This window comes from Rattus rattus, chromosome 8 (assembly GCF_011064425.1).
Source record: "Rattus rattus isolate New Zealand chromosome 8, Rrattus_CSIRO_v1, whole genome shotgun sequence".
In the NCBI taxonomy this organism is placed as follows: Eukaryota; Metazoa; Chordata; class Mammalia; order Rodentia; family Muridae; genus Rattus; species Rattus rattus.
Window position 1 is genome coordinate 50,861,687 of NC_046161.1, and position 24,758 is coordinate 50,886,444.

At 42.5% G+C, this 24,758-nt stretch overlaps 1 protein-coding gene across 5 annotated transcripts in view; it reads left to right on the forward strand.

Annotated features, from left to right (window-relative positions):
* Snupn (snurportin 1) overlaps window positions 1–24,281 on the forward strand; it is a 30,610-nt gene extending 6,329 nt beyond the window's left edge. For all 5 annotated transcript variants that reach the window (XM_032909821.1, XM_032909818.1, XM_032909817.1 and 2 more), the window contains exons 2-9: window positions 1,449–1,611; window positions 4,608–4,755; window positions 13,383–13,487; window positions 13,719–13,815; window positions 15,858–15,955; window positions 19,393–19,470; window positions 21,756–21,836; window positions 23,724–24,281. In XM_032909821.1, coding sequence (XP_032765712.1) covers window positions 1,454–1,611; window positions 4,608–4,755; window positions 13,383–13,487; window positions 13,719–13,815; window positions 15,858–15,955; window positions 19,393–19,470; window positions 21,756–21,836; window positions 23,724–24,035 — 1,077 coding nt within the window. In that variant the 5' untranslated portion in view covers window positions 1,449–1,453 and the 3' untranslated portion in view covers window positions 24,036–24,281. The remainder of the gene's footprint in view (window positions 1–1,448; window positions 1,612–4,607; window positions 4,756–13,382; window positions 13,488–13,718; window positions 13,816–15,857; window positions 15,956–19,392; window positions 19,471–21,755; window positions 21,837–23,723) is intronic.
* Window positions 24,282–24,758: the final 477 nt, after the last annotated feature.

Consider the following 24,758-nt stretch of genomic DNA (forward strand, 5'->3'; position numbering starts at 1 on the left):
TCAACATTTCAAGTTTTAAAATTAAAGTCTTTGAGCCATTTTTAATAGATTTTTTGGGCAAGTAAATGGTGTGAATGAATTCACCTTTCTGTGTGTAGATACCAAGTTTTTGCCAGTGTGGTTCTCCTCCCCTCTTCCTACCAACCCCCGTCATGTGTTTTTGATGACTTTGTCGAAAATTAGGCTTGTCTGTGTAGATTTATTTCTGGGTCCTCCATTTCACTCTTCTGCATGTTTGCTTTTGTGCCAGAATCGTTCTGTCTGTTGCTGTAGTGCCATAGGATAACTTGAGGTCAGATGTTGTAATACTTCCTGCAGTTTGGGGCTACTTTGGCTATATGTGGTCTTTCTGTGTTTATATAGAGTTTTGAATTTTTTTCTTTTTTAAAGGGTAGACTCTTTTTTCTTTAAGATTTATTTATTTATTATATATAAGTACACTGTAGCTGTCTTTAGACACACCAGAAGAGGGCATCAGATCTCATTACAGATGGTTGTGAGCCACCATGTGGTTGCTGGGAATTGAACTCAGGACCTCTGGAAGAGCAGTCAGTGCTCTTAACCACTGAGCCATCTCTCCAGCCCCAATTTTTTTCTTTTTTCTTTTCTTTTTTTTTTTTTTTTCAGAGCTGGGGACCGAACCCAGGGCCTTGCGCTTGCTAGGCAAGCGCTCTACCACTGAGCTAAATCTCCAACCCCTTGAATTTTTTTCTAGTTCTGTAAATAGTTTTATTGGAATTTGGGGTGAATTTTCATGGGAATAATATTTAAATTCGTAAATTACTTACAGAGACCCACCTACTTCTGTCTCTCAGGTGCTGGGATTAAAGGGGTGTGCCACCATGCCAGGCCCTGCTTTTGTTTTTTGATGCAGGGTCTCATTTATGGAGGCCGACCTTAACCTTCCTCTCTAGCTGAGGATGGCCCTGAGTCCCAGATGGTTTCTGCTTCTCCTGGCTCCCAGTTCATTTCTTCTTTCCTTTTTTTTTTTTTTTAAAGGTTATGTCTTTAATCCCAGGCAGGGGGAGGTCTTTGTAAGTTTAAAGGCAGCCAGGGTTGAATGTGAGTCTCTGTCTCAAAGCAAATACAAAATGTTTTTATCAGAGTTATGCTTATTATTAAGTGATGATGGCTCTTTAGAATTACTTAGGAGAAAAATTAAGTTGTTCAGTTACATTACTGGATGTGAGGGGTGTCTCATTCAATGGAAAATAGAAAAAAGTCGATCAAAGAGTGACTTTATTCTCTCAGCTATTAAACTTTTGAAGTACCGGTAGAAAATAACATTATTGTTGCTAATGTATAACTCCTTCCCACCACAGAAACAACTAATTTTGGTTAAGTGAGTTGTTTTGTTTGATTTTGTTTTGTTTTTAATTACATCATAACTGCCTATAATCATAGGTGAAGTGAATTAATAAGCCATTGTCTTTATGTTTCTTTCATAGGGAAGATGGAAGAACTGAGCCAAGCCCTAGCTAGTAGCTTTTCTGTGTCTCAAGAACTGAACAGCACAGCTGCCCCACACCCTCGCCTGTCCCAATACAAGTCCAAGTATAGCTCCTTGGAGCAGAGTGAGCGGCGGCGCCAGTTGCTAGAGCTGCAGAAATCGTAAGGGCGCTCTTAACTCCTTGGCTTCCTTCTTTATGCTGGGAGCTGTGCATCATTCCTGGGCAGCTAGGCTTGTTTCCTTAGAGCCCCCGTCACAGAAGAAGGTCATTTCCTGTGCACAAGGTGGGGTGGGTCAATTCTGTCACAGGTAATTATCTTTTGTCCCTACATTTTAGGAAAATAAGGAGAGAAAAGCTGAACTTCTGAAGCAAAACTCAGTTATTTGGTTAAAATTTTCTGTTTTTCTTGGCAACAGTACTCAACTTTGCAGTTTAAGGATTTATGAAAGCCATGCCTAGACTTCCCCTCCCCTCCTTCCCTGGATCGCTCATGAGGCTTCTCACTCACTGTGATGATGGTCTTGGTATGCTCTTCCCATCCGCCTTCAGCTCAAATGTTTCTGTAGTACCCTTGGGAATTCAAGTTAATTCCATAGAGAATCAGCAGAAATGGTTCCCATACACGTAACTCTAAATGCCAGAATGCACAAATAGGAAAGGGCAAGATAGGCATGTTTTAGGCTGTCTGTACTGAAGGCCTGACCTTCGTTCTCAATGTGTCTTTAGCCTCTTTGGGGTCAGAAATGAAGGAACGGGGGATTAGAAGAAACGATCCACAGCTGTACCACTACCATCGAGTGCGGACCTTGTGAGGTGCTGTGTCAGTAGATGAGTTTAACAGATAATCCTATGGGTTCTGAGCTGTTTGCTGATTATACTCCCATGCCGTTCCACAGTTCACTCCATTCTGTGTTCTCTCTCTCTCTCTCTCTCTCTCTCTCTCTCTCTCTCTCTCTCTCTCTCTCTCTCCCTCCCTCCCTCCCTCCCTCTCTCTCCCTCCCCATTCCTCTCTCTCCCCCCTCTCTCCTCTCTCCTCTCTCTCTCTCTTCCCTTTTCTTTTCTTTTCTTTTCTTTTCTTTTCTTTTCTTTTCTTTTCTTTTCTTTTCTTTTTTGCTTTTTCTTGACAGGATTTCTCTGTGTAGCCCTGACCTGGAACTCACTCTGTAGACCAGGCTGGCTTCGAACCTAGACACCCACCTGCCTCTGCCTCCAGATGCTATGGTTACAGTTGTGTGCCACCACCAACCAGCTCCTTCCCTATTTTCAATTGTAGTTTATTACTTTTTTTTTTCTTTTTTTTGGAGCTGGGGACCAAACACAGGGCCTTGCGCTTGCTAGGCAAGCGCTCTACCACTGAGCTAAATCCCCAACCCCAGTTTATTACTTTTAAGTAGGTTACACATTCATATGGCTGAAAATACATGAAAAAGTATATGATAAAAACATTCCTTCCTGGCCTAGTTCTGCCCAGAAATTACTAGTTCCTCGTGTACCCTTGCAAAGCTATCTTGTACAGATAGAAGTGTCTACTTGTATACAATCTTATTTTATCTTTGCAATACAATTAAACAATTCAGGCTAGTGAGTTATCTGAATAGGTAAAGATACCAGCTGCCAAGTCTGTTGGTCTGAGTTCCATCCCAAGGACCCACATGGTTGAAGGAGAAAACTGATTCCTTACAGGTTATCCTCTGATCTCCTCATGTGCCCTGGCACATGTGTGCCTACACGCTTGAACACAAAGTCACACACATAAAATAAATAGATAAAATGTAGTAATTTAAAAATTCAACTAGCAATGTGCTATATACCTACTATATCTGCATGTTTGCTTAATAGTCTCTGGTTCTTCTCGTTCTTGTTTATTTATTTGTTTGTTTGTTTATTTATTTGAGATAGAGTCTCAGGGCTTGAGAAAAAACTCAGTGTATAAAGTTCTTATATAAGGAGCTCAATTTAGATTCCCAGGACAGCCAGAACACTCAAAAAAATAAGAAAAACAAAACAGAAGGCTGTGGCTGGAGGGCAGAGGAGTTCAGAGCCTGCCTTGGTTGCAGGTCACTCTGGGCAAGTAGGTGAAACTGGATCTAATAAATACCTAAATAAAAACCAAGAGAGGATGGGGGATATGCAGCTTATTGGTAGAGTGCCAGCCTCGAATGTCTTAGTACAAGGCCCTAAGTTTAAATCTCACTGTAGAGTGAAGTGGAAGTGGGAGGAAAAGGTAAGAGAAAAGGAACAGGTTAAAGATGGTGCCGCTTTTGTTTCTTTTCTGTTTTTTTAAGACCAGTCTCATTATGCAACTCTCCTAGGACCCACTATGTAAGCCAGGTTGGCCTTGAACTCTCAGAGATCCACCTGCCTTTGCCTTCCCAGTGCTGGGATCAAGGATGAGTGCCATTTTACCAGGAGGATGTCAAGTCTTAAGCCAAAAGACCCTTTTTGAAGGTCAAACAAGAAAAGCCTGAGTTTTGAGGGTTCTGGTTTTTTGTTTGTTTGTTTGTCTGTTTTTAATACATTTTTAAAAATGTATTTATTCTTTTTTGTTATGAGTACACTGTTGCTGTTTTCACACACACCAGAAGAGGACACCAGATCCCATTACAGATGGTTGTGAGCCACCATGTGGGTGCTGGGAATTGAACTCAGGACCTTTGGAAGAGCAGCTAGTGCTCTTAACCACTGAGCTATTTCTCTAGCCTGAGGTTTTTGTTTACTTGATTTTGTCAGCATGGTGTCTAATGTGGAAAGTCCCAGAAGATGTTCTTCCTTTGGACTTCTCACTGCATTTAGTGTTTCCTCCCTCCTGTCTCTGGGGCCTTTGATGGCTGTGCCAAGCAGGAAATGTTACTCCTCATCTGGGGTAATGTGGGTTCGGCAGATCCAGCTAGTGAATCTTGGACATTCCTTTGAGAATAAATATTTTACTTTGAACATTCTTAAGAAACTGAGGAAGGCTGAATGTGTTCTGAGGAAGTTTCCTGATTCGGAATGATGAGGAGACAGATACAAGTTTAACTTCGCAAAGGAAATTCTGTTATTTCTTACCCACACCAGAATCTAAATTTGTCATCTTTGAATTGAATGAAATATGTCACATCATGTCTTATCTTTTTATGGTAGGTATAAACCTGACCTTATTTTTTTCTCTTCCAGCAAGCGGTTGGATTATGTGAACCATGCCAGAAGACTGGCTGAAGATGACTGGACAGGGATGGAGAGTGGGGAAGAGGAGAAGAAGAAAGATGAGGAGGAAATGGATTTGGACCCTGTCAAGAAGTTACCAAAACGCTATGCTAATCAAGTGAGTGGTGCAGCGTGTGCACCTTCCTTCCACATGCAGTCAAACCACCAAAATACGTGCAGGCTAGTGAAGAAGGGTATCTGTAGGGAGAATGGTGGCTGACTTGAAAGCATTGATGAAGTGCGTGGATAGCAGTTTGGCGTTCCTAGCCCATAGAGCCGGTGCTGTTAACCAGAAGCTGTCAGCTCGCTACAGAAAGCTCCTGAGTCCTCCTACTCTGGTAACAGACCCCACACTCTCATCACCCTCCTTCACTCTTTTGGGCAGGGAATACTACATAGAACCAGGGCCTCACATGTGCTAGGCAAATGTCCTGTCACTATTGAGCTCGAACCCCAGCCTCCTTGTCTTCTTTTTTTTCGGAGCTGGGGACCGAACCCAGGGCCTTGCGCTTCCTAGGTAAGCGCTCTACCACTGAGCTAAATCCCCAGCCCCGCCTCCTTGTCTTTTGTCTTTTGTCTTTTTTTTTTTTTAAGATAGGGTCTTTCTGTGTAGCCCTGGCTGGCCTTGAACTTATAGCAGTCCCCTCTTTTGCTGTAATCACAGGCACCATCATATCTGGCCTTCCATATTTTTTTTAGTTTTTTAAGACAGGGTCTTGGCCATCCTGGATTAGAACTCACATGCTGACCAGGTTAGCTCTGAACTCAAGAGATCGGCTTGCCTCTGCCTCCCAAGTGCTTGGATTAAAAGGTGTGTGATACCATGCCCGGCTTTTTTTTTTTTTTTTAATAGTCATAGCATAGTTGGCTTGGGTGGGGCCTATCCACTATCCTCATCCCTTCCTTGGTTGGTAGACTTTCCCACCTAGAATATTAGGAGGCCAGTCCCGACACGGTATATCAAGGCAGGAAGTACATCTTAATTACTTAATTGCCTTAAATAAAGAGACCCTGGGTAGAACAACCGGTTGATTAAGGTAATGTTGAACCATGAAAGAGCCAATCACTATGCCACACTCAATTAAATGCTCTGTTGTGGCTGGTGGTGCTGCAGGGAAAACAGGAAAGATGCAGTCTTAGGCAGTCCTTGTGTCCAGAAGGAAAGGTGTGAGTCTGAGTTACGGCAGGGACTTCCCTGCTGTACTGTACTACTTTGTAGAATCCTCTTGCCTTCAGAATTTAGAAATACCTGTTTACTTGGTTTTCTCTCCCAAGTATAGTACAGATAATACCTTCTACAGTAAACTTCACTTTGTTTTTATTTATTTGTGACAAGATTTGGCTATTCAGCTCTGGTTGGCCTTGAACTCATGATTCTTGTGCCTCATACAATTCACTTCGGTTCAGGAATATTAAAGGACTTGGTATATGCTACCAGGCTTCACAGTGATATAGCCATGGATCGTAAATAGCCCCTCTACTCTTAGAATAAGCATTGAATATAACTTTTTTAGAAAAGATATATTTTATTTATGAGTACACTGTCACTGTCCTCAGATACACCAGAAGAGGGCATCGGGTCCCATTACAGATGGTTGTGAGCCACCACGTGGTTGCTGGCAATTGAACTCAGGGCCTCTGGAAGAGCAATCAGTGCTATTAACTCCTGACCCATCTCTCCATCCCAGAATATAACTTTTTCTATAAGAAAATAAAATTCAGGGCTGGAAAGATGGCTCAGTGGTTGAGAGCACTAACTGTTCTTCCAGGACCTTGGTTCAATTCCCAGCAACCACATGGCAGCTCACAACTGTCCTTAACTCCAAGATCTGTCATCCTCACAGAGACATGAAGGCAGAACACTTATGCACATAAAAAAATTAAAAAGAACGAAAGAAAGAAAAGAAAAGAAAACTCCTGAGCAAGTATGGTTGCTCCTATCCTTAAATCCCAGCATTTAGTTGAGAGGCCAAGGCCTTGGCCAAGGATTGCCAAGGGTCCAAAGCCAGCCAAAGCTACATAATAAATTATAGATCAGCCTGATCTACAGTATAAAATTCAATTTCAAGAGAGAGAGAGAGAGAGAGAGAGAGAGAGAGAGAGAGAGAGAGCGAGCTATTGAGAGAGAGAATAGGACTGCAGTTATCACCACTATTCAATTCTAGGTCATCATCTTCCTGTGCGCAGTATTTTCACTAGTCACATTAATTCGTTTACAATCTCATATATAATGCATTTTGCTTACTCAGCCTTCACCCTGTCTTATATCCCTGTCACCCTACCACTCCCCTACTCCCTTCAAATCCCTGTCCTAAGTCCATGTCTTTCTGTCTTGTGACCTGCTGCATTTAATCAGGGTCATCGGTGTTGTCTGGATTTGAACCTGTGCATCGGAGCTTGATGTTCATTTATGGATATGCATCTGAAAGTATTGATTTTCCCCCTCCCAGAATCTATCTGTAGCCTCTAGTTCAGCAGAGAGGTGTAGACCTTTTGACAGGGCCAGTCTTTTGTAGGTCCGGTATAAGGAACTGTAGTTGCTGTGAGTTCATGATGGCAGTGGTTAGATCATACCATAAGATGGAGAAGAAAGCATTTTACAGCCCTTCTCCATACTTTCCATTTCTTCTTCCATGGTGTTCCTTAAGCCTTAGAGGGGAGGTATAAATGTCTTATTTAGAGATTTATTTATTTTATGTACGTGAGTACACTGTCTCTGTCTTCAGACACACCAGAAGAGGGCATCAGATTCTATTATAGATGGTTATGAGCCACCATATGGTTGCAGGGAATTGTACTCAAGACCTCTGGAAGAGCAATCAGTGCTCTTAACTAAGCCATCTCTCCAGACCAAATGTCTTATTTAGGACTGAGTATTCGACCATCACTCATTCTCAGTACTGTCATTCTCTCCAAAGAGAGTCAAGGGTCTATGATTGAACCTTGAAGTTGGAAAGCATCAAAAGAGCAATTCATATATCAGAGGCAACAGGACAGGGCCTTAAAGGGGAAAAGAGGCTTCCTTTTAAAACCTGGGAAGGAGACAGGTATATAGTGCATTTGTTTTATTCCAGGATGGGAAGCAGAGGCAGGCAGATCTCTGAGAATTCAAAGCCAGTCTAGTTTCTTCATATTGAGTTATAGACCAGCCAGGGTTACATAGTGAAATATTGGCTCAAACAAAGCAAAACAAAAAAACTAAACAAACAAAACTCCAAACAAACAAACAAACCTGGGAAGGCGATTCATTACAGAAGATAGCTTAAAGTAAGAGAGTAAGAGATTAGCAATCGTGGATGGTGTGATGGAGGCCTGAGGGCAGAGAATGCCTGTAGAGAAATCCCCAGAACAACTGGAATATTTGGGGTTTAAAAGTTTTCAGAGGCTGGTGGGGAATTCCACCCTGTGTGATTTAGTTTGGCTTACCCCTAGTGACTCTATGCATGAAGCCATGTACTGGGCAGGACCATAAATTTGTCTTCCACAGCTGAGTAAGACCATGGATGTCTTTTCTTTCCAGTAGTCTGCGTAGCAACTTCTGGACTATGAACGCTAGCTAGAAGGAGGAAGCTTCCATCTCAGTTCCAAGTTGATTCTTCTATTATCTTATAACTAATAAGACTGTATTATCTTTAGCAGTAATGTCTTAAGATTCATTTTATTTATATATATTTGAGTTTGTGTGTCTGTGTGTGTGCATACATGTGTGCATACATGCGTGCATGTATGTATACATAAATGGGGGGTGACCTCAGATGTCAAAAGAGGTCTGATCTAGAGCTGTGGGTTGTTGTGAGCCATTGGAACATGGGTGTTGGGAACTGGATTCTCTTCCTCTGGTAGAGCAACAAGCACTCTTAACCACTGAGCCATCTCTACAGCACCAGCAATCACTACCTATTGTCTTGTTCTGGTGGCTGAGACAGTAGCCCAGGCTGACCTTTAAGTTGCTATATAGCCAAGGATGATCTTGAGTTCCAGATCTTCTGAATTTTACTTCCAAGTGTAGAATTCTAAGTACACTTTACTGCTGCTGGCTAATTCTAGAACAGTTTTATCACCAACACACATAATTACAAATACTCCGTAGTCATTTGTTTCCAACTAGCTCATAACTCAGTTATCCTGTTTATAGTAATCTAAGTTCTAAGTTAATCATGGCTGGTTACCTCTCCTCAGTTTCATTTGTCTGGCTTCTTCCCCAACTCTGTAGTGAGTCTCTCTGAGCCTGATTCTTCCCACAGTCCCTCTCTCCCCCTAGATGTCCCTCCTACTATTTCCTGCCCAGCTATTGGCCATCAGCTTTTTACTAAAGCCAGTCAGAGAATTCCTTAGGCAGGTGGGGGAAGGACAGAGACACCTCTACACGGTATTCAAAAATATCCCAACAGTCATTGGCAGTCATTCTCCACTGTTCTTCGTTTTCCTTTTGCAAATCTGTCTACATCATAGACCAGCCTATTCTGGATAATGTGGCTTTTGTGATTATCTTCTTTCAGTTAGCATAAGATTTTCATGGTTCACTTATGTTATAGTATTTATCATTCTGTGTGTTTATTGTCAACTAATATTCCATTAAAGGGACATATTTACTCATTCTTCAGTGAATGGTCTTTTGCGTTGTTCTACTTTTTGGCTATTATAAATGGTGCTATGGTAGTTTGTGTGTGCATGTGTGTGTGTGTGTGTGTGTGTGTAGGGTAGCTTTTTTAAACTTTTTTTTTTTTCTTTTTTTTTTTTCGGAGCTGGGGACCGAACCCAGGGCCTTGTGGTTGCTAGGCAAGCGCTCTACCACTGAGCCAAATCCCCAACCCCATGTAGGGTAGCTTTTAATATGCTTACTAAACATTTGTATATACTCTTTAGGAAAATGTCTGTTCTATCCTTTACCATTTATTTTCTTTATGTTCAAGAATATTTCATTTATTAGTGTGTGTATATGTGTGTGTGTATGTGTGTGTGTGTGTGTGTGTGTGTGTGTTTGTGTGTGTGTGTGTGTGCATAAGTGTGCACATGCCATGGTGGGAGAACAACTTGCAGAGGCTTTTTCCCCATTGGTTTCACAGCAAGCACTTTAACCCTTTGAGCCCTCTCCCTAGCTCTGATTTCCTACCCTTCTCCTGTCCTCCCTACTCCTTCCCTTTTATCCTTTCCTTAGCAATGTTGGGAATTGAACCCAACTCTATGGACTTTGACAGACAAGCATTCCCCACTGGGCTGTATCCCAGCCACATTTGATTTTGCGGGGGGTGGGGTGAGGAGGTGGGGGGATTGGACCCTGTCAGTGGTGATTAAGCAAACTAGAGATGTAGCTCACTGCTGCCCCAGCAGCCTGAGGAGTCCTTTTTAGAACTCTACTCTAGTAAAGCCAGATTGTTGACTTTGTCTCAGAAAGGAATTTCAGAATGAGCCAGTAGGAAGTAATGTTATATTTTATTTTATTTTTTAACATTTTATTTATTTGAATATATCCATGTGTATGTTGACTAGTTTTTATATCAATTTGACAGAAGCCAGTTCTTCTGGGAGGAAGGGCTCTTAGTTGAGAAAATGCCTCCATAGGATTGGCTTGTAGGCAAGTCTATAGGGCATCTTTTTTGATTGATGATTGATACAGGCTGTGCCACCCCTGGACAGGTGGTCCAGGGTTGCTATAAGAAAGCAGGCTGGGCAAGCTATGGAAAGCAAGTCAGGAAGCAGAGTTCCTCCGTCATCTCTGCATCAGCTCCTGCATCCAGATTCCTGCCCTGACTTACTCAATGTAGTTATATGTGAAAGAAACCCTTTTCTCTAAGTTGCTTTTGGGCCTGGTCTATCATAGCACTAGAAACTGAATTCAGGTTATCAGCCTGAATTGTGGACATTGTCTTTGCCCACTGAGTTATCTTGCTAACCAGATGTTTGTTTGTTTGTTTGTTTGTTTGTTTAATGAAGTTGCCCAATTTTAAAAAATAGTTTATTAATTTTTATTTTATGTGCATTGGTGTGAGGGTGTCAGATCCCCTGGAACTGAAGTTATAGACAGTTTGAGCTGCCACATGGGTGCTGGGAATTGAACCTGGGACCTCTGGGAGAGCAGCTTGTGTTCTTAACCACTCACTGAGCCATCTCGCCAGCCCCAAGTTTTCTAATTTTTAAAATATTTTATTATTTATATTTTATTTTGTGTGCACAAGTATTTTGCTTACGTGTTTGTATATATGCATACCATGTGTATGTCTGGTGCCTGTGGAGGTCAAAAGAGGGTGTCAGCTTCTCTAAAAAGGGGGTTACGGATGGTTATGAGCTACTGTGTGGGTGTGGAAATTGAACTTGGGCCTCTGCAAGAACAACAAGTACTCTGGTAGTCCTCATAAAAGGTATTTTTAACATAGACTCACTTGTGGGAGTTAACAAAAGGAGAGGCACTGATGGAGTTATTCCTCATTTCCTTTATGATAGCCATACACAGGGTTCTGATGAGTTTTGATATTATTGTCACTAAGGACTTGCTAGGAGGAGCTCCTCAGGAGGAGCATTAGCTGCTCTTCCAGGGGACTTAAATCTAATTCCTAGCACCCACATGATCATTCACAGCAGTTTGTAATTCCAGTCTGAGGGATCTGATACCCTTCTGGCTCCTTGAGCACCGGATGCACAGACATACATGCAAGCAAATACCCATTTAAAATATGTATATGCTAGGAGATTTAAATGAGACCACAGGGTAATTCCTGAGGCTTATGGGGCAGGATTACACTTTGTAATCAGAACTGTAGATCACAGGAGTACAGGGAGTTAGGATATTGTAACTGTAAATAAAACTGAATAATCTTGTTGTTTGTGAGAATCCCAGAATATATTCAGAAGAGTAAGGTCATATCCAAGGTATATGCCTAAGCCTGTATACTAAGCCTAGTTTATTGTAAATATTCTTATGTGAACATATCTTTATATCAAAGGAATTTTTCTTTTTTTGGGGGGAGGGGGTGGGGGAAACAGGGTCTCACTGTTCCTGTTAGCCTGACTACAGACTGGCCTCAGACTCAGAGATCTACCTTGTCACCACACCCTGCAAAAGGAATTTTTTGGGGTTTTTTGTTTTTTTGTTTTTGTTTTTGTTTTTTTGAAGACTGGATCTCACTGTGTAGCCCTAGTTGGCCTGAAACTCACAATGATGTACCCACTGTGCTTCTGCTGGCATTAAAGATATAAAGATATGCACTGCCACAGCAGACCTGAGGAAGTTTTGGAGAGGAGGGGTAGTTAAGGCAGCATCTTAGTATTATATTGCTTTGCTGTTCTGGAACTTTGTGTTTCCCTGGAATTCCTAGAGATCCTCCTGCCTCTTCCTCCTCTTCTTCTTTGATTTATTTATTTATTTATTTATTTATTTATTTATTCATTTATTATGTATAGTATACATTGTACAGCTTTCTGTCTGCATGTATGCCTGCATGCCAGAAGAGGGCACCAGATCTCATTACAGATGGTTGTGAACCACCATATGGTTGCTGGGTTTTGAACTCAGGACCTCTGTAGGAACAGACAGTTTAACCTCCAAACCATCTCTCCAGCCCCTGCCTCTGCTTCTTAAGTGCTGGCATTATAGTGTGGGCCATCACACCTAGATGAATCAAAGGGGGTTTGGGGGTTAACGTTGTCTTGTGGCCAAAGAAATATCTCAGTGGTTAAGAGCACTTCTTTCAGAGTTTAGTTCCCAGCATCATATTGTGGCTCAGAACCATCTATAAGTTTAGTACTAGAGAACCCAATGTCCCTTTTTTGATCTCCTCTAAGGGCACCAATGATAATGATGCATATAAAACACTCACTTGTAAAATGAAATAAGTAAATCTAAAAGAACTTTTAAAGTGTTTAATGTGGGTGAATAGCCCTTCAGCAAATATTGGCAATCATGTGAGAATTCTTTTTTTTAATGTGACTATATCTATGCCTGCATGAGTTTCTGAGCACCTCATGCATGTGATATGCTGAAATGCTCCCTTCTCCCCCAGACATGGCTTCTCTGGGTAACTGTCCTAGAATTCACTCTATAGACCAGGCTGGTCTTGAACTCATAGATTCACCCACCTCCACCTTCCCAGTGCTGGGATCAAAGTGTGAACCACCACTGCCAGTTCAGGCCTGCATTCTTGACATTCAGGAGGTAGAGCCAAGAGAATCCTAAGCTCAGAGTCATTCTCACCTATGTGGTGAGTGTAAGGCAACCTTGAAGAGTTGAGATAACGTCTCATTAAGTTGCACAGGCAAGTTGTGAATTTGCCATCCTCCCACCTGAGCTTCCCAAGTAGCTGAGATTGTAGACCTATACCACTGTGCCTACCTCCTAGTGTCTTTTATTGTAATGTGTGGCATGGCAATTTGGGAAATGATAGTCAAGTCTGAGCATGGCTCAAGATGAGTGCTCATTCCCGAGGTGTAAACCCAGAATGCAATAGTTATGCTGGTAGGCAGCCTGCAAATAAGGAAAGGGGAAGTCCCTTACTTTAGGCCTTGAGGTAAGGGGGTAAGTAGGATGCAGATGGTGATAATAATTAGGACAGATGCCAAGTCACCAGCGAATGTCTTCCATCTGTCAGTCACACTGTAGAGCAGCTTGCTTCCTGAGCACACAGGGGTGGACGTGCCTCTGTCCTCAGCTTTATCTGTACTTGTGTTATGTGTATAGACTATAAATTGTTTTCCTATCATGTTTGAATGGCACACTCCTGATGATCTTTTATACCATTTTTGTCTTCCCAGTTGATGCTTTCTGAGTGGTTAATTGACGTCCCTTCAGATTTGGGGCAGGAATGGATTGTGGTTGTGTGCCCTGTTGGGAAAAGAGCCCTTATCGTGGCCTCCAGGGTGAGTAGCTGTTTTCTCCTCCTCCGCTGCAAGCCTAGTGTGTGATGAAAGGGATTGTCTACCTCCTTTTCATCTGCCACAGCAGCTGGACCTAGAGTTGGCCTCCAGGACTTTCCTGCCAGAGAAATCTGTTGCCAGCATCTTTGTGTGAATGGCAACCCTATAGAATGAAGCAGCAAGAGTCCAGGGTACCTGTGAATGCCTGATGAAGTGGTGGCTTTCTCCCTACAGGGCTCAACCAGTGCCTACACTAAGAGTGGCTACTGCGTCAATAGGTTTTCTTCCCTTCTTCCAGGAGGCAATAGGAGAAACTCAACAACAGCCAAAGGTACCTGCATATGACATCTATTACTGTGTTTTGGTTTCCTTCTGACCATCACTTTGTTGCTAAGGCTCAGTCACAAAGGATGGCTGAGGCCTCAGGGGCCATCCAGCCAATTCAATAGGTGAAAGTGCTTTCTGAGAAGTCCTCATGACCTGAGTTTGACCCCTAAAACCTCCAGCGAAAGTTAAAGAGTTAACTCCTAAGAGTTGTCCTGTAGTCTCCACACAGAACATGTGTGCCATAACACATGGCCATGCTCACGCAACATACATTAATAGTAAAACTTGAAATTACTCTACCACTAAACTACATCCATGGTCCCGGATTTGTTTTCACTTGGGATGATGTGAGCCGTATGTCTTAGTTAGGGTTACTGTTGTTCTGATGAAACACAAGAGCAAGTTCAAGAGGAAAGGGCTTATTTGCCTTACACTTTAGCATTGTAGTTCATCATTTACAGAAGTGAGGGCAGAGATTCAAACAGGGCAAGAACCTGGAGGTGGTGGAGGCTATGGAGGGGTGCTGCTTACTAGCTTGCTCAGCTTGCTTTTTTATAGAACCCAGGACCACTGGCCCAGGGGTGACATCCACCAGAATGGGCTGGGCCCTCCCTGATCAGCCACTAATTAAGAAAATGCTCTACAAGCTTGCCTACAGCCAATTCTTATAGAGGCATTTTCTTTTCTTAATAGAGGTTCCCTCTTCTCTGATGACTTTAGCTTATGTCAAGTTGACAAAAAACTATCCAGCAAGCCATGTACCCCAAGCTGGCCCAAACCTCTTGATCGTCCTACCCTTAGCCTTCCCTGTGCTAGGATTATAAACTGAGATTAAAATGATTATACTAGTTATTCACTGAGTTTTTATCATCTAAGAAAAGAATCTTGCATTGCCCATGCTATCTTCAAGCTTGTCATGTAGTCAAGACTCGAAATCTTTATCTTCTTTGGTCTTCCCAAGTAGTAGGATTAGAGACATGTGCCATTATGCTTGGTGTATTTGCATTTTTTTAAAAAACTAGTACAAGATGGTGTTTTGTTTGGCTGGGGTTTTTTTTTTTCTTTGAAAAAATTTAAAATATATTTTATTATTTTGTGTGTATGGATATTTTGTCTGTGTGTATATCTGCACCATTTGCATGCAGTGTCCCTGGAGGTCAGAAGAATTTGGCAAAGCCCCCCAGCACTAAACTACCATGTGGATTCTGGGAATTGAGCCAGGGTTCTCTGAAGGAGCAGCCACTGTTCTGAACTTCTGAGCCATTGCTCCAGCACCATGGTTTTGTTTATGAGACAATCTCTTGTCACACAGACTGGCCTTCAAGTTGCTCTGTAGCTAACTTACACTTGATATCCCTACATGGCACAGTACTTAACAATAAGAAGGTAACAAGTACTTGTAAGCCAGTCACTCAGAAGGGCAATGCCAGCTTGGGCAATAGAGTGAAAATTCTTTGACATATACAGAAAATAGAAATAGCCTAGAGTGGTAGCAGGCGCTTGTGATCCCAGCATTCCTAAAGTCGGGCACAGTAGGATTGCCATGAGTGTGAGGCCAGTCTGGGCTACAAAGTAAGGTCTTGTCTTGGATCAAAGCAGCAAAGCAGCAGGTTTGGTGGTGCCCGCCTATGATCCTAGCACTTGGGAAAGAGGCAAGATCGGGAGTTCAAAGTTGTCTTCAGGTACATAGCGAGTTCCAGGTCAGCTTAGCTCATCTTAAAAACAGAAAAAGCAAAACTAAAATCAGAGCTGCTTTAAAGGTAAATTTTAAAATGTCCCAACTTATTTAGAATTCCCATTTATCTACAGTGCTGTTTTGATCTCTCTCTCATTCTGTCTCACCTTTAGCATTCTTAAACTAAGCCAGGTAGCTACAGAGGGCTATGTGGAGTGCTTTTCTTGGAGAACCCCTCATGCTTAGTACTGACAACTGCCATAAGCCCTGAGGATTGTTCAGCTTGATCCTCTTAGGAGCCTTTTATCATGGTGGATGGAACCCAGGCTGGAAGCTGAGTTCTATGCTGACTTTCTTCCCTGTGTCTGTAGACTACACCATTCTGGATTGCATTTACAGTGAAGTGAACCAGACATACTATGTTTTGGATGTGATGTGCTGGCGGGGACATCCTTTTTATGACTGTCAGGTAAGGATTGATAATGTCCTCATGTCTTTCCTGTCTTCTCTCCTCCCGGGAAGGTGGCTCAGCATGTGGGTTTGGTACGTGACCAACTTCTTGGTATGTACAGGATGTGGTAATCAAGAACATTATCTAATGCTCTCTGCATCTTTGAGGGTGTTTGAATTAGCTGCATTTTGAAAATAAATAGGAGGAACTGAGAGAAATATAAGAGTTTTTTTTTTTGGATTTTTCGAGTCAGGGTTTCTTTGTGTAGCCCTAGAACTCGATTTGTAGACCAGGCTGACCTGAACTCAAAGATCCGGCTGCCTCCAGAGAATGGAGGATTGTTGCAGGGATGATTGAAGAGTAAGAAGTACGCCATCTTATGCAGACAGCACCATTAAACAAACTCCTGTACCCTCCTTCACCCACCACATCCTGACCCTGATGATGCCAGGTCATTCTTGGTATGAAACAAAGTCTCCAATCTCAAAGCTTGCTCTAGGAAGAGATAACAGGCATGGACCATGATTCCTAGCTCCAGATTGACTCCTTTCTTTTTCTTTCCTTTCCTTCCCTTCCCTTCCCTTTCTTTTTCTTTTTTGAGACAAGGTCTCACTATGTAGACTAGGCTATCCTGAAACTCAGAGATGCACCTACATGCCTCCTGAGCGCTGGGATCACAAGTATATACCACCACACCTGGATAGACTGCTAGACTGCTTCTTTCTATAGCTATTACCCTATGGTGGATTTCAGGAAATGCCAGCTAGTGATGATTCTGTCTGTCTGTCATTTTTGAGACAAGGAGTCACTCTATTTCAGGCTAGCCTCAAACTATGATCCTCCTCATGTCTCAGTCTCCCCAGAGGTTGGGATTACAGATGTTTGTCATTGTTCCTGGTACATTTTCTTTAGTTTTGTTAAAGGATATTCACCACATATATTCACAACTGACAGATTGGGTAATTAAAATTGCATGTACAGGTATACTCTGAGGAAAAGACCAGCTCAGCGGTAGCCACGAAGCCTCTGTGTTATAGGCTGACGCTGGAGGAATATCCTCAATCTCAAGCCCAGCCCCGAGCTACATGGCAAGACCTTCCCTGTCTCGGCCAAGCAAAGCAAGGGGCTGAGAATGCAGCTCAGTTGGAAGAATGCTTGCCTACTACACACAAAACTTGGGGCTCAGTCCTAGGCCCCTCCTAAACTGATCCATTCCTATAAGCTCTGTAGAGGATCAGAAGTTCAAGGTGATCCTCTGACGAATAGCAAGTCTGAAGGCAGCCTGAGCTCATGAAACCTTCTCTCAAAAACAGAAGAAAAGGGAAAGGAAACTCCTCTTATTGTTTCAAATTTCCAGAAGCAAAGTAAAAGAACAAGGAGTGTCTCGCAGCTATAGAAGGGTACACATCAATAATTTAGAGAATCAGTTCTTAGGGAAAGATTCAGCTGGGTAGTGTTTGTTAATAGCTATCTTAAAATGAAACAAGGGAGTTGGTATAATGTGCTTTGGAATGGAGGAGTTCTAAGTCTCACAGTATTTACTTTGTTCAACCAGGCAAGTGACTTCACCTTTCTGATTCTAAGCATATAAAACAGACAGGAGATGATATAGTTCCTATAGTGTACTTGAAGTTATTTATTTACCATCTATTTATTCATTTGTTTATTTATTGGTTGGTTTTTTGTTTGTTTATTTTTGTTTGTTTGTTTTGAGACAGGACTTTTCAGTGTAGCCCTAGAACTCGCTCTGTAGACCAGGCTGGCCTAAAACTGAGGGATATTCACCTGTCTCTGCCTCCTGAGTGCTGGAACTAAAGTCCTGTGACACCACCATCCACCTATTTGTTTATTTAAAGACAGTCTCAGCCTGGTGGTGGCAGCACATGCCTTTAACCACTGAGTTCAAGACCAGCCTGGTCTACTGGATGAGTTCCGGAACAGCCAGGGCTACCCACAGAAAAACCATTTCTTGAGAAACAAACAAACAAAAAGACAGGGTCTCATTCATTGTAACTCAGGCTGGCCTGGAACTAACTGTGTAGCCCAGGTTGGCCTAATCTTGTGAATAATTCTGCTTAAGTTTTCCGAAAATGGAGATTTCAGGCATGAACTAAGTGAAGCACAGCCTGAAGATTAATGTCCTGGTGAAGGTTCTATTGTTATTATTGTTTGGTTTGGTTTGGTTTTGGTTTTTGAGACAGAGTTTCTCTGTGTAGTCCTGGCTGATCTGGAACTTTTTCTGTAGACCAGGCCAGCCTTGAACCCTCAAAAGATCTGCCTGTCTCTGTCCAGCCCTGTTGTTATTCTTGTTTGAAGCAGGTTTACCCTATATAAGAGGTTGAAGATACATTAATTAGATTATAGGTGTTGGCTTTGCTTGTTAGTACATACATGCCTTTGATTCCAGGACCCAGGGTAGGCAAGCATATCTTTATGAGTTCAAGGCTAGCTAGAACAACACAGTAAGACCCTGTCTTTAAAAAATAAATATAGCCAAATGTATTGGTGCATGCCTTATATTCCCAGCACTCAGGAGGCAGAGGCATTTGAATCTCTGTGAGTTTGAGGCCAGCTGATCTACAGAGCAAATTCCAGGACAGCCAGGACTACATAGTGACACCCTGTCTTGAAAAACCAACTCCTCCCCCCAACTCTATTCCTCCCGCCAAAAACCCTAACTAAATAAATATAAGATCTTGTTGTATAGCCCAGGATAACCTCCAACTTGTGGTCTTTCTGACTCAAACTATGGATTGCTGTGGTTACAAGTGCAAGCCCCCATACTTAGCCATTTTAAGTGTTTATTTTTTAAGGAGAGTAGAATCAAGACTGACCTTATGTGGTATAGGCTGATTTCACTGTGTAGTCAAGGATGACCTGACCTGCCTCTACCTCCTAAATGCTGAACTCGTACAGGTTTGAGCCACTATGTCTGGCAGCTTTGCTAAATTTTAAAAGAAAAAGATCTTTATAACATGTACTTGTATAAAAATGTTTGTATGTAATATAGTACTGTGTATGATATAAACAATGAAAATATGTTTTATAATTTTATTTATCCTTATTGTGTGTGTGATGTGTTTGAATGAATGAATGAATGAGAGCATATGGAGGCCAAATATCTTTTAGGTGAGGGTTCTTGTCTTCCAAGTGTGGAATCTAAAAATCTAATTTAGGTTATCAGGTTTACATGGTAAGCATTTTTAGCCACTGATCCATTTTGCCATCTGAAACACAGACACACAGACACACAGACACAGACACACACACACACACACACACACACACACACACACCTTTTAAAACCTTGAAAGACTTGATAAACTATGGTTATAAATGGAAATGGAGAGAGCAACAGCAGGGCTTAGATCTTTAGAAGTCAATGGTATTAGAATGAGAATAAAAGTTTGAAATGAACAATATTTTATCTTTTTACTCAACCTTTTCTGTGGCAGACTGATTTCCGATTCTACTGGATGAATTCAAAGTTACCAGAAGAAGAAGGACTTGGAGAGAAAACCAAGATTAATCCCGTAAGGCTGTTGTTACAATTACAGAGTTCTTTTGTGTGATTGATTGTTTTTGTTGATTTGAACCTGGCTATGTAGCTATGACTTCCTGATCTTCCTGCCTCAGCTTCTCAAGTGTTGGGATTACAGGTATGAACCACAATTCCTTTCCTTTCCTTTTTTTAAAGATTTATTTATTTTATATACATGACTACACAGTTGCTGTCTTCATGCACACCAGAAGAGGGCATTGGATCCCATTACAGATGGTTATGAGCCACTGTGTGATTGCTGGGAACTGAACTCAGAACCTCTAGAAGATCAGTTAGTTTTCTTAACCACAGAGCAATCTCTCCAGCCAGCCCCCTTCTTTTCTTTCTTTTCTCTTTTCTTTTTTTGGGGGGTGGTGGTGGTGGGGGAAGTGTGTATATATTCCTGGCTGTCTTGGAACTCACTTTGTAGACCAGTCTCAAACTCACAGAGGTCTGCCTGCCTCTGACTCCTGAGTGCTGGGGCTTAAGGTGTGCACCACCATGCCTAGCCTAAAGGTGTAAGGTGTTTCCCCCACCTATATGTCTTTACCACTTGAGTGCCTGGTGCCCATTGAGACCAGAAGGCATCAGATCTCCTCAGACTGGTTGGGAACCACCATGTGGATGCTAGGAATCAAAGCCAGGTCCTCTAGAAGAGCAGTGCTCTTAACCAGTGAGCCATCTCTCTAGCCCCAGAGCCACCACTCTTGATTGATGAGCTTATCCTTTGAGGCAGCATATTATCATTCTATAATGGTAAGTCGATGGGTTTAATAGTTATCCAGATTTGAATTTTGTGTGTGGGTTTAATAATTACTAGTGTAAGGACTGGAGGTGTGGCTCAGTGTACAGAACTTGTTTAGCATGTGTAAAGTCCTAGGTTCAGTCCCTAGCACCATTAAAAATAATAATGTAGTTATAAGGATAATAGCCTTACTTACTGTTTTTCTTTATTTACAAATGGCACTAATAATCTAGGAGAGCTGATACATACTTGTAATCACAACACATAGGAGACTGAGGAAGCAGGAGTTCCAAGACTGGTATTAGCCTGGACAACATAGTAATAGAGTGGGAGCCCATCTCTAAAAGTAAAGGATAATATCAACAGTTACTATAAGAAGCATGTATATGCCACAACTCCTCACAGCTTTATCCTTATGCTAAGACACTTAGTAAATGATGCTTGCTATAAAATGCCGTGCATGTGTGAGTGCGTGTAGCATAATTGAACCCAGAGCCTCATACATGCTTAGCACTGAGCTGTGTCTATGTGGTATGACAAAACTTTTCACGGGGAGACACTATACCCATCTAATCACCCCAGATAGGGAACCCATGGTAGACCAAAGTAAGATTTCACCAACATCCAATATGGTGAAGCAGTGGTTCTATTGGGTTCCTAGAAGAAAATAGGTGAAGGGTTGCTTATAGCAGCAGAAATGATTCAAAGACAGCTGCATCACCAAAGCCCACCCCAGCATGGGAAACAGCTCACAAGAGCTGGGAAATTGGAGTACCCATAAGTAGCTCAACAGGTTGGAGAATGTCCTTTCCAAGTGACCCTGGTCTAACCAGGTTTCAGGCAGCCAGGGTGGTTTCTGTTTCTTCCAGATAGCTGTCTGGTCTCAAAGCTGCCTTTGTAGCTTTGTTCTGAAAGGGATGTTCAGCCTTTATTGCTTACTTTCACAGAGCAGGGCTTAAGTAAATCTGGTCAACCTCAGGGACTTCCTGAAGCTATTTTGAGTTGTCTATCTTCCTGCATAAGGAGCTTCCCTGCAGGATGAATGGAATGTTTCAATCTTGAGGAAACTGTTATACAACAATCTATTAGCTTTTTTTTTTTTTTAAAGACAGGGTCTCTCTGTGTAATGCATGCTGGCCTGAGGCTTGCTAGTAAATCAGTGTAGCCCAGATCTCTGTGAGTAGTAACTGGGACTTGGGGAAATATATACTTCTGGGCTTTTCAGAGTCCTGGAAGTGGGGTCAAGAATTTTTCCTATTCCCTACCTTTTTTTTTTTTCTTTCTTTTTTTTTTTTCGAGACTGGGACCGAACCCAGGGCCTTGCGCTTGCTAGGCAAGCGCTCTACCACTGAATTAAATCCCCAACCCCTACCTTTTTTTTTTTTAAAGACAGGGTTGATAGCTTAGGTTGACCTTGAAACATAAAATTGATATTCCCCTGACTCAGTTTCCTGAGTGCTGGGAAGGAAAACTTACTTGATAAAGCTTTTCAGTCAAAGTGTACTAACTCTTTGTTCTAATTTATATTTCAGTTTAAGTTTGTGGGGCTTAAGAATTTCCCGTGTACCCCTGAGAGCCTGTGCAAGGTGCTGTCTATGGATTTTCCTTTTGAGGTAATGAAACCATTGTTTAGTGCTCTGAGTGATTGTAGGATACAAGGAGACTTGTGTATATGCAGTCTTAAGGGAACCTCTGATTTTTCTGTCTTAGCATGAAAACAGAGCTAAAGATTAATTCTAAAGAGGTGATGTAGCTGCTGCCCTCCAGTAGCCTCAGCTGTGCTTCTACTAAATAAGTCAGAACACCAGAATGTCATAGTCCCCAGCATCCCCTGAAAAGCTGAGGCCGAGAGAAGAGAAAGATTTCCTTTATCCCAGATCATCATTGTATGACTTGTTTGCCATAAGCACAAGAATCAGGCCCCTTGTTTGACTGCCATGGCTGGAGGTAACGTCAGGCACATAGGCACATGTTGCTGGCTGAACCTCTGGTTCTCTTTCGGTGGAAGCACAGTTCCTAGGATAACAGTGTTCACTAGTCAGTGGCACGCTGGGAGGCCTGACTCATTTATTTTGCCCCTATTTGTCATGTGTTAGTACTGACAATCTCCTGTTCCCAGGAACTCCTGGATCTGAGATAGTCTTTTATCATCCTCAGAACATCTCTTGATTTAACAAGCAAAGTTTCTTTGCCCATCATCCCTTTTAAAATTCTGCCTAGTCACAGTCAAGTTTCTGTTTGAAGATTATTTAATTTTGTAAAGGATAACAGCTTCCTGGATAAGGAAATGGCAAAGACTAAGTTGCTTCATTTCTGGGAGTCAATTAAGAAGGTGGTAAGAACACTGTCTTTATTTATAACCCTTACATCCCAGTGGCAAGAAATGCTTTTTAGGGGTGAGTCATTGAATCACAGAAGAGAAAGTATGGGCTGTAGGAGGTTTTCCCGTTTAGAAAAACTGAGTTTCCCAGAATATGGCTCCAAACAGTCTAAAAGGGGTGGGGGTGGGGGGTGGGGGGGTTGGAGTAGGGGTGGTGGGGTGGGGTAGTACAGGGGGTGGTGTGGTGCAGGGGGTGGTGTGGTACAGGGGGTGGTGCAGGGGTGCAGAGGGAGGTGGTGCAGGGGGTGGATTGGGGTGGGAGGGGCTGGGTTGGGGTGGTGTGTGTATGTGTGTGTGTGTGTTAGGCAGCAACAGTAGCTTGGGAAGCAGGGCCTCTGAAAAGGACCATTCTGTTCCTGTGCTCAGTCTGCTGCCTTGGTGGGAATGTCCGTATCTCTTGGTTTTATCCCCTATAAGGAACTCAGCTTTGCTACTGAGACTTCAGGGTGGTATAAAGTGTCCAGAATGTGGTGTCAGAGGACAAGGACTCAGGTTGAATTCCTGCTTCATATTTTTGTCTTTATGTTGTGCTTAGAACTTTGTATGGTGAGAAACACCATTTCATGAGTCCCCTCTGCCTGGGTAAGAAGGGAAATCAGTGAGTGGGAAAGCATCCTGTCACAGAGCAGTGTGCATGTGTTGTTATGAAAGCTTCTCCCCCAACCTCTCCTGTTGGATAAGGCTTCACTCTACAGCTCAGTCTGGTTGATCTTGAGATCTTACCTGCTTCAACCTGCAGAGTTCTGGGATTACAGGTGTATACCACCATTTCTAGCCCCAGCACTTTGTTTATTTGAAGAAACTGCATGTGAGATACAAGAAGTCTTTTTTTCCACTGGCAGTGACTCAGAATAAAACAGGAAAAATTGGTTGGGCATGGTTGCACCTGCTTTAATCTCAGCACTCACCCAGAAGGCAGAGGCTGGTGGATCTCTGTGATTTTAAGGCCAGTTTAATCTACATGGCAGGACAGATAGACAGGCTACATATTAAAGAGACCTTGCTTCCCACAGATCCAAGAAAAGAAAGAAAGAAAGTCCACAAGCTTCTATATAGCTGAATAGCTGTCCTAGAAATATGTGGCCCAGAGTCATTATGCTTCCTGATTTCTCTCCTATAGGTAGATGGACTGCTCTTCTACCACAAACAGACCCACTATAGCCCGGGGAGTACCCCTTTGGTGGGCTGGCTGCGCCCCTACATGGTGTCAGATATTCTAGGTGTAGCTGTTCCAGCTGGTCCTCTGACCACCAAGCCAGAATATGCTGGGCACCAGCTCCAACAGATTATTGAGCACAAGAGGAGTCAGGAGGACACAAAGGAGAAACTCACACACAAGGCGTCTGAGAATGGCCACTATGAGCTGGAGCACCTGTCTACTCCCAAGCTGAGGAGTCCTCCCCACAGCTCTGAGAGCCTCATGGACAGCTAAACTGGACAACCCACGAAAGACTGGGGCACAGGGCAGTGATGATAGCCATAGGTGACCTCACTTCAGAGCAGACTTCCCAAACCCATGCTGCCAAAAACAGGTTGCCCCTTGTCTGGAACGTTGGCTCAGACTGTAGGGGGAGGGTGTCTTTCAGATGGAGTTGGAATCCAGAGAGATATGAATATCTCTTGCTGTGTTAAGTATATCCTAGTCCACCTTGTAAATATATGTGATTCTTAAGAAAAAGTTTGCTTGTGATTATTCAGATTCAGAAAATTCCTCCACCTTCCCCAACTCCCTAGGATGCCTATAGCATGACTGTTCAAATCTTGGCCCATTTCTCCCTTTTAGCATTCAAACTGGTTTTAGCATTCTGCTGGTTTCCAGTTGCTGCTATTGGTAATGCCATTTTTTGAAAGGTCTTACCAGGAACTGCAATTCTTGGTATTTGAATATGTTCCTTCTTCTGAGAAAACAAGTGTGATTTTTCTACTGTTTAGACCTTTCCAGAGATAAAATGCTAATGGGGTTCATTTACTTTCCGAAATGTTAGAGCCCCTTTCAGGAGATAAACTTTGTGCTAGGCCTCTGAGATGTAGGTTATAGAGGCAGACAAGTCCTTGAGGCACCCCTCATTCATCGAGAAAAAAGCCCTACACTGTGTAGAGTGTGGTGAAATGATTGCTTTAGTGCAGAAAGTGTCCAGAGCTTAGGCACAAAGGA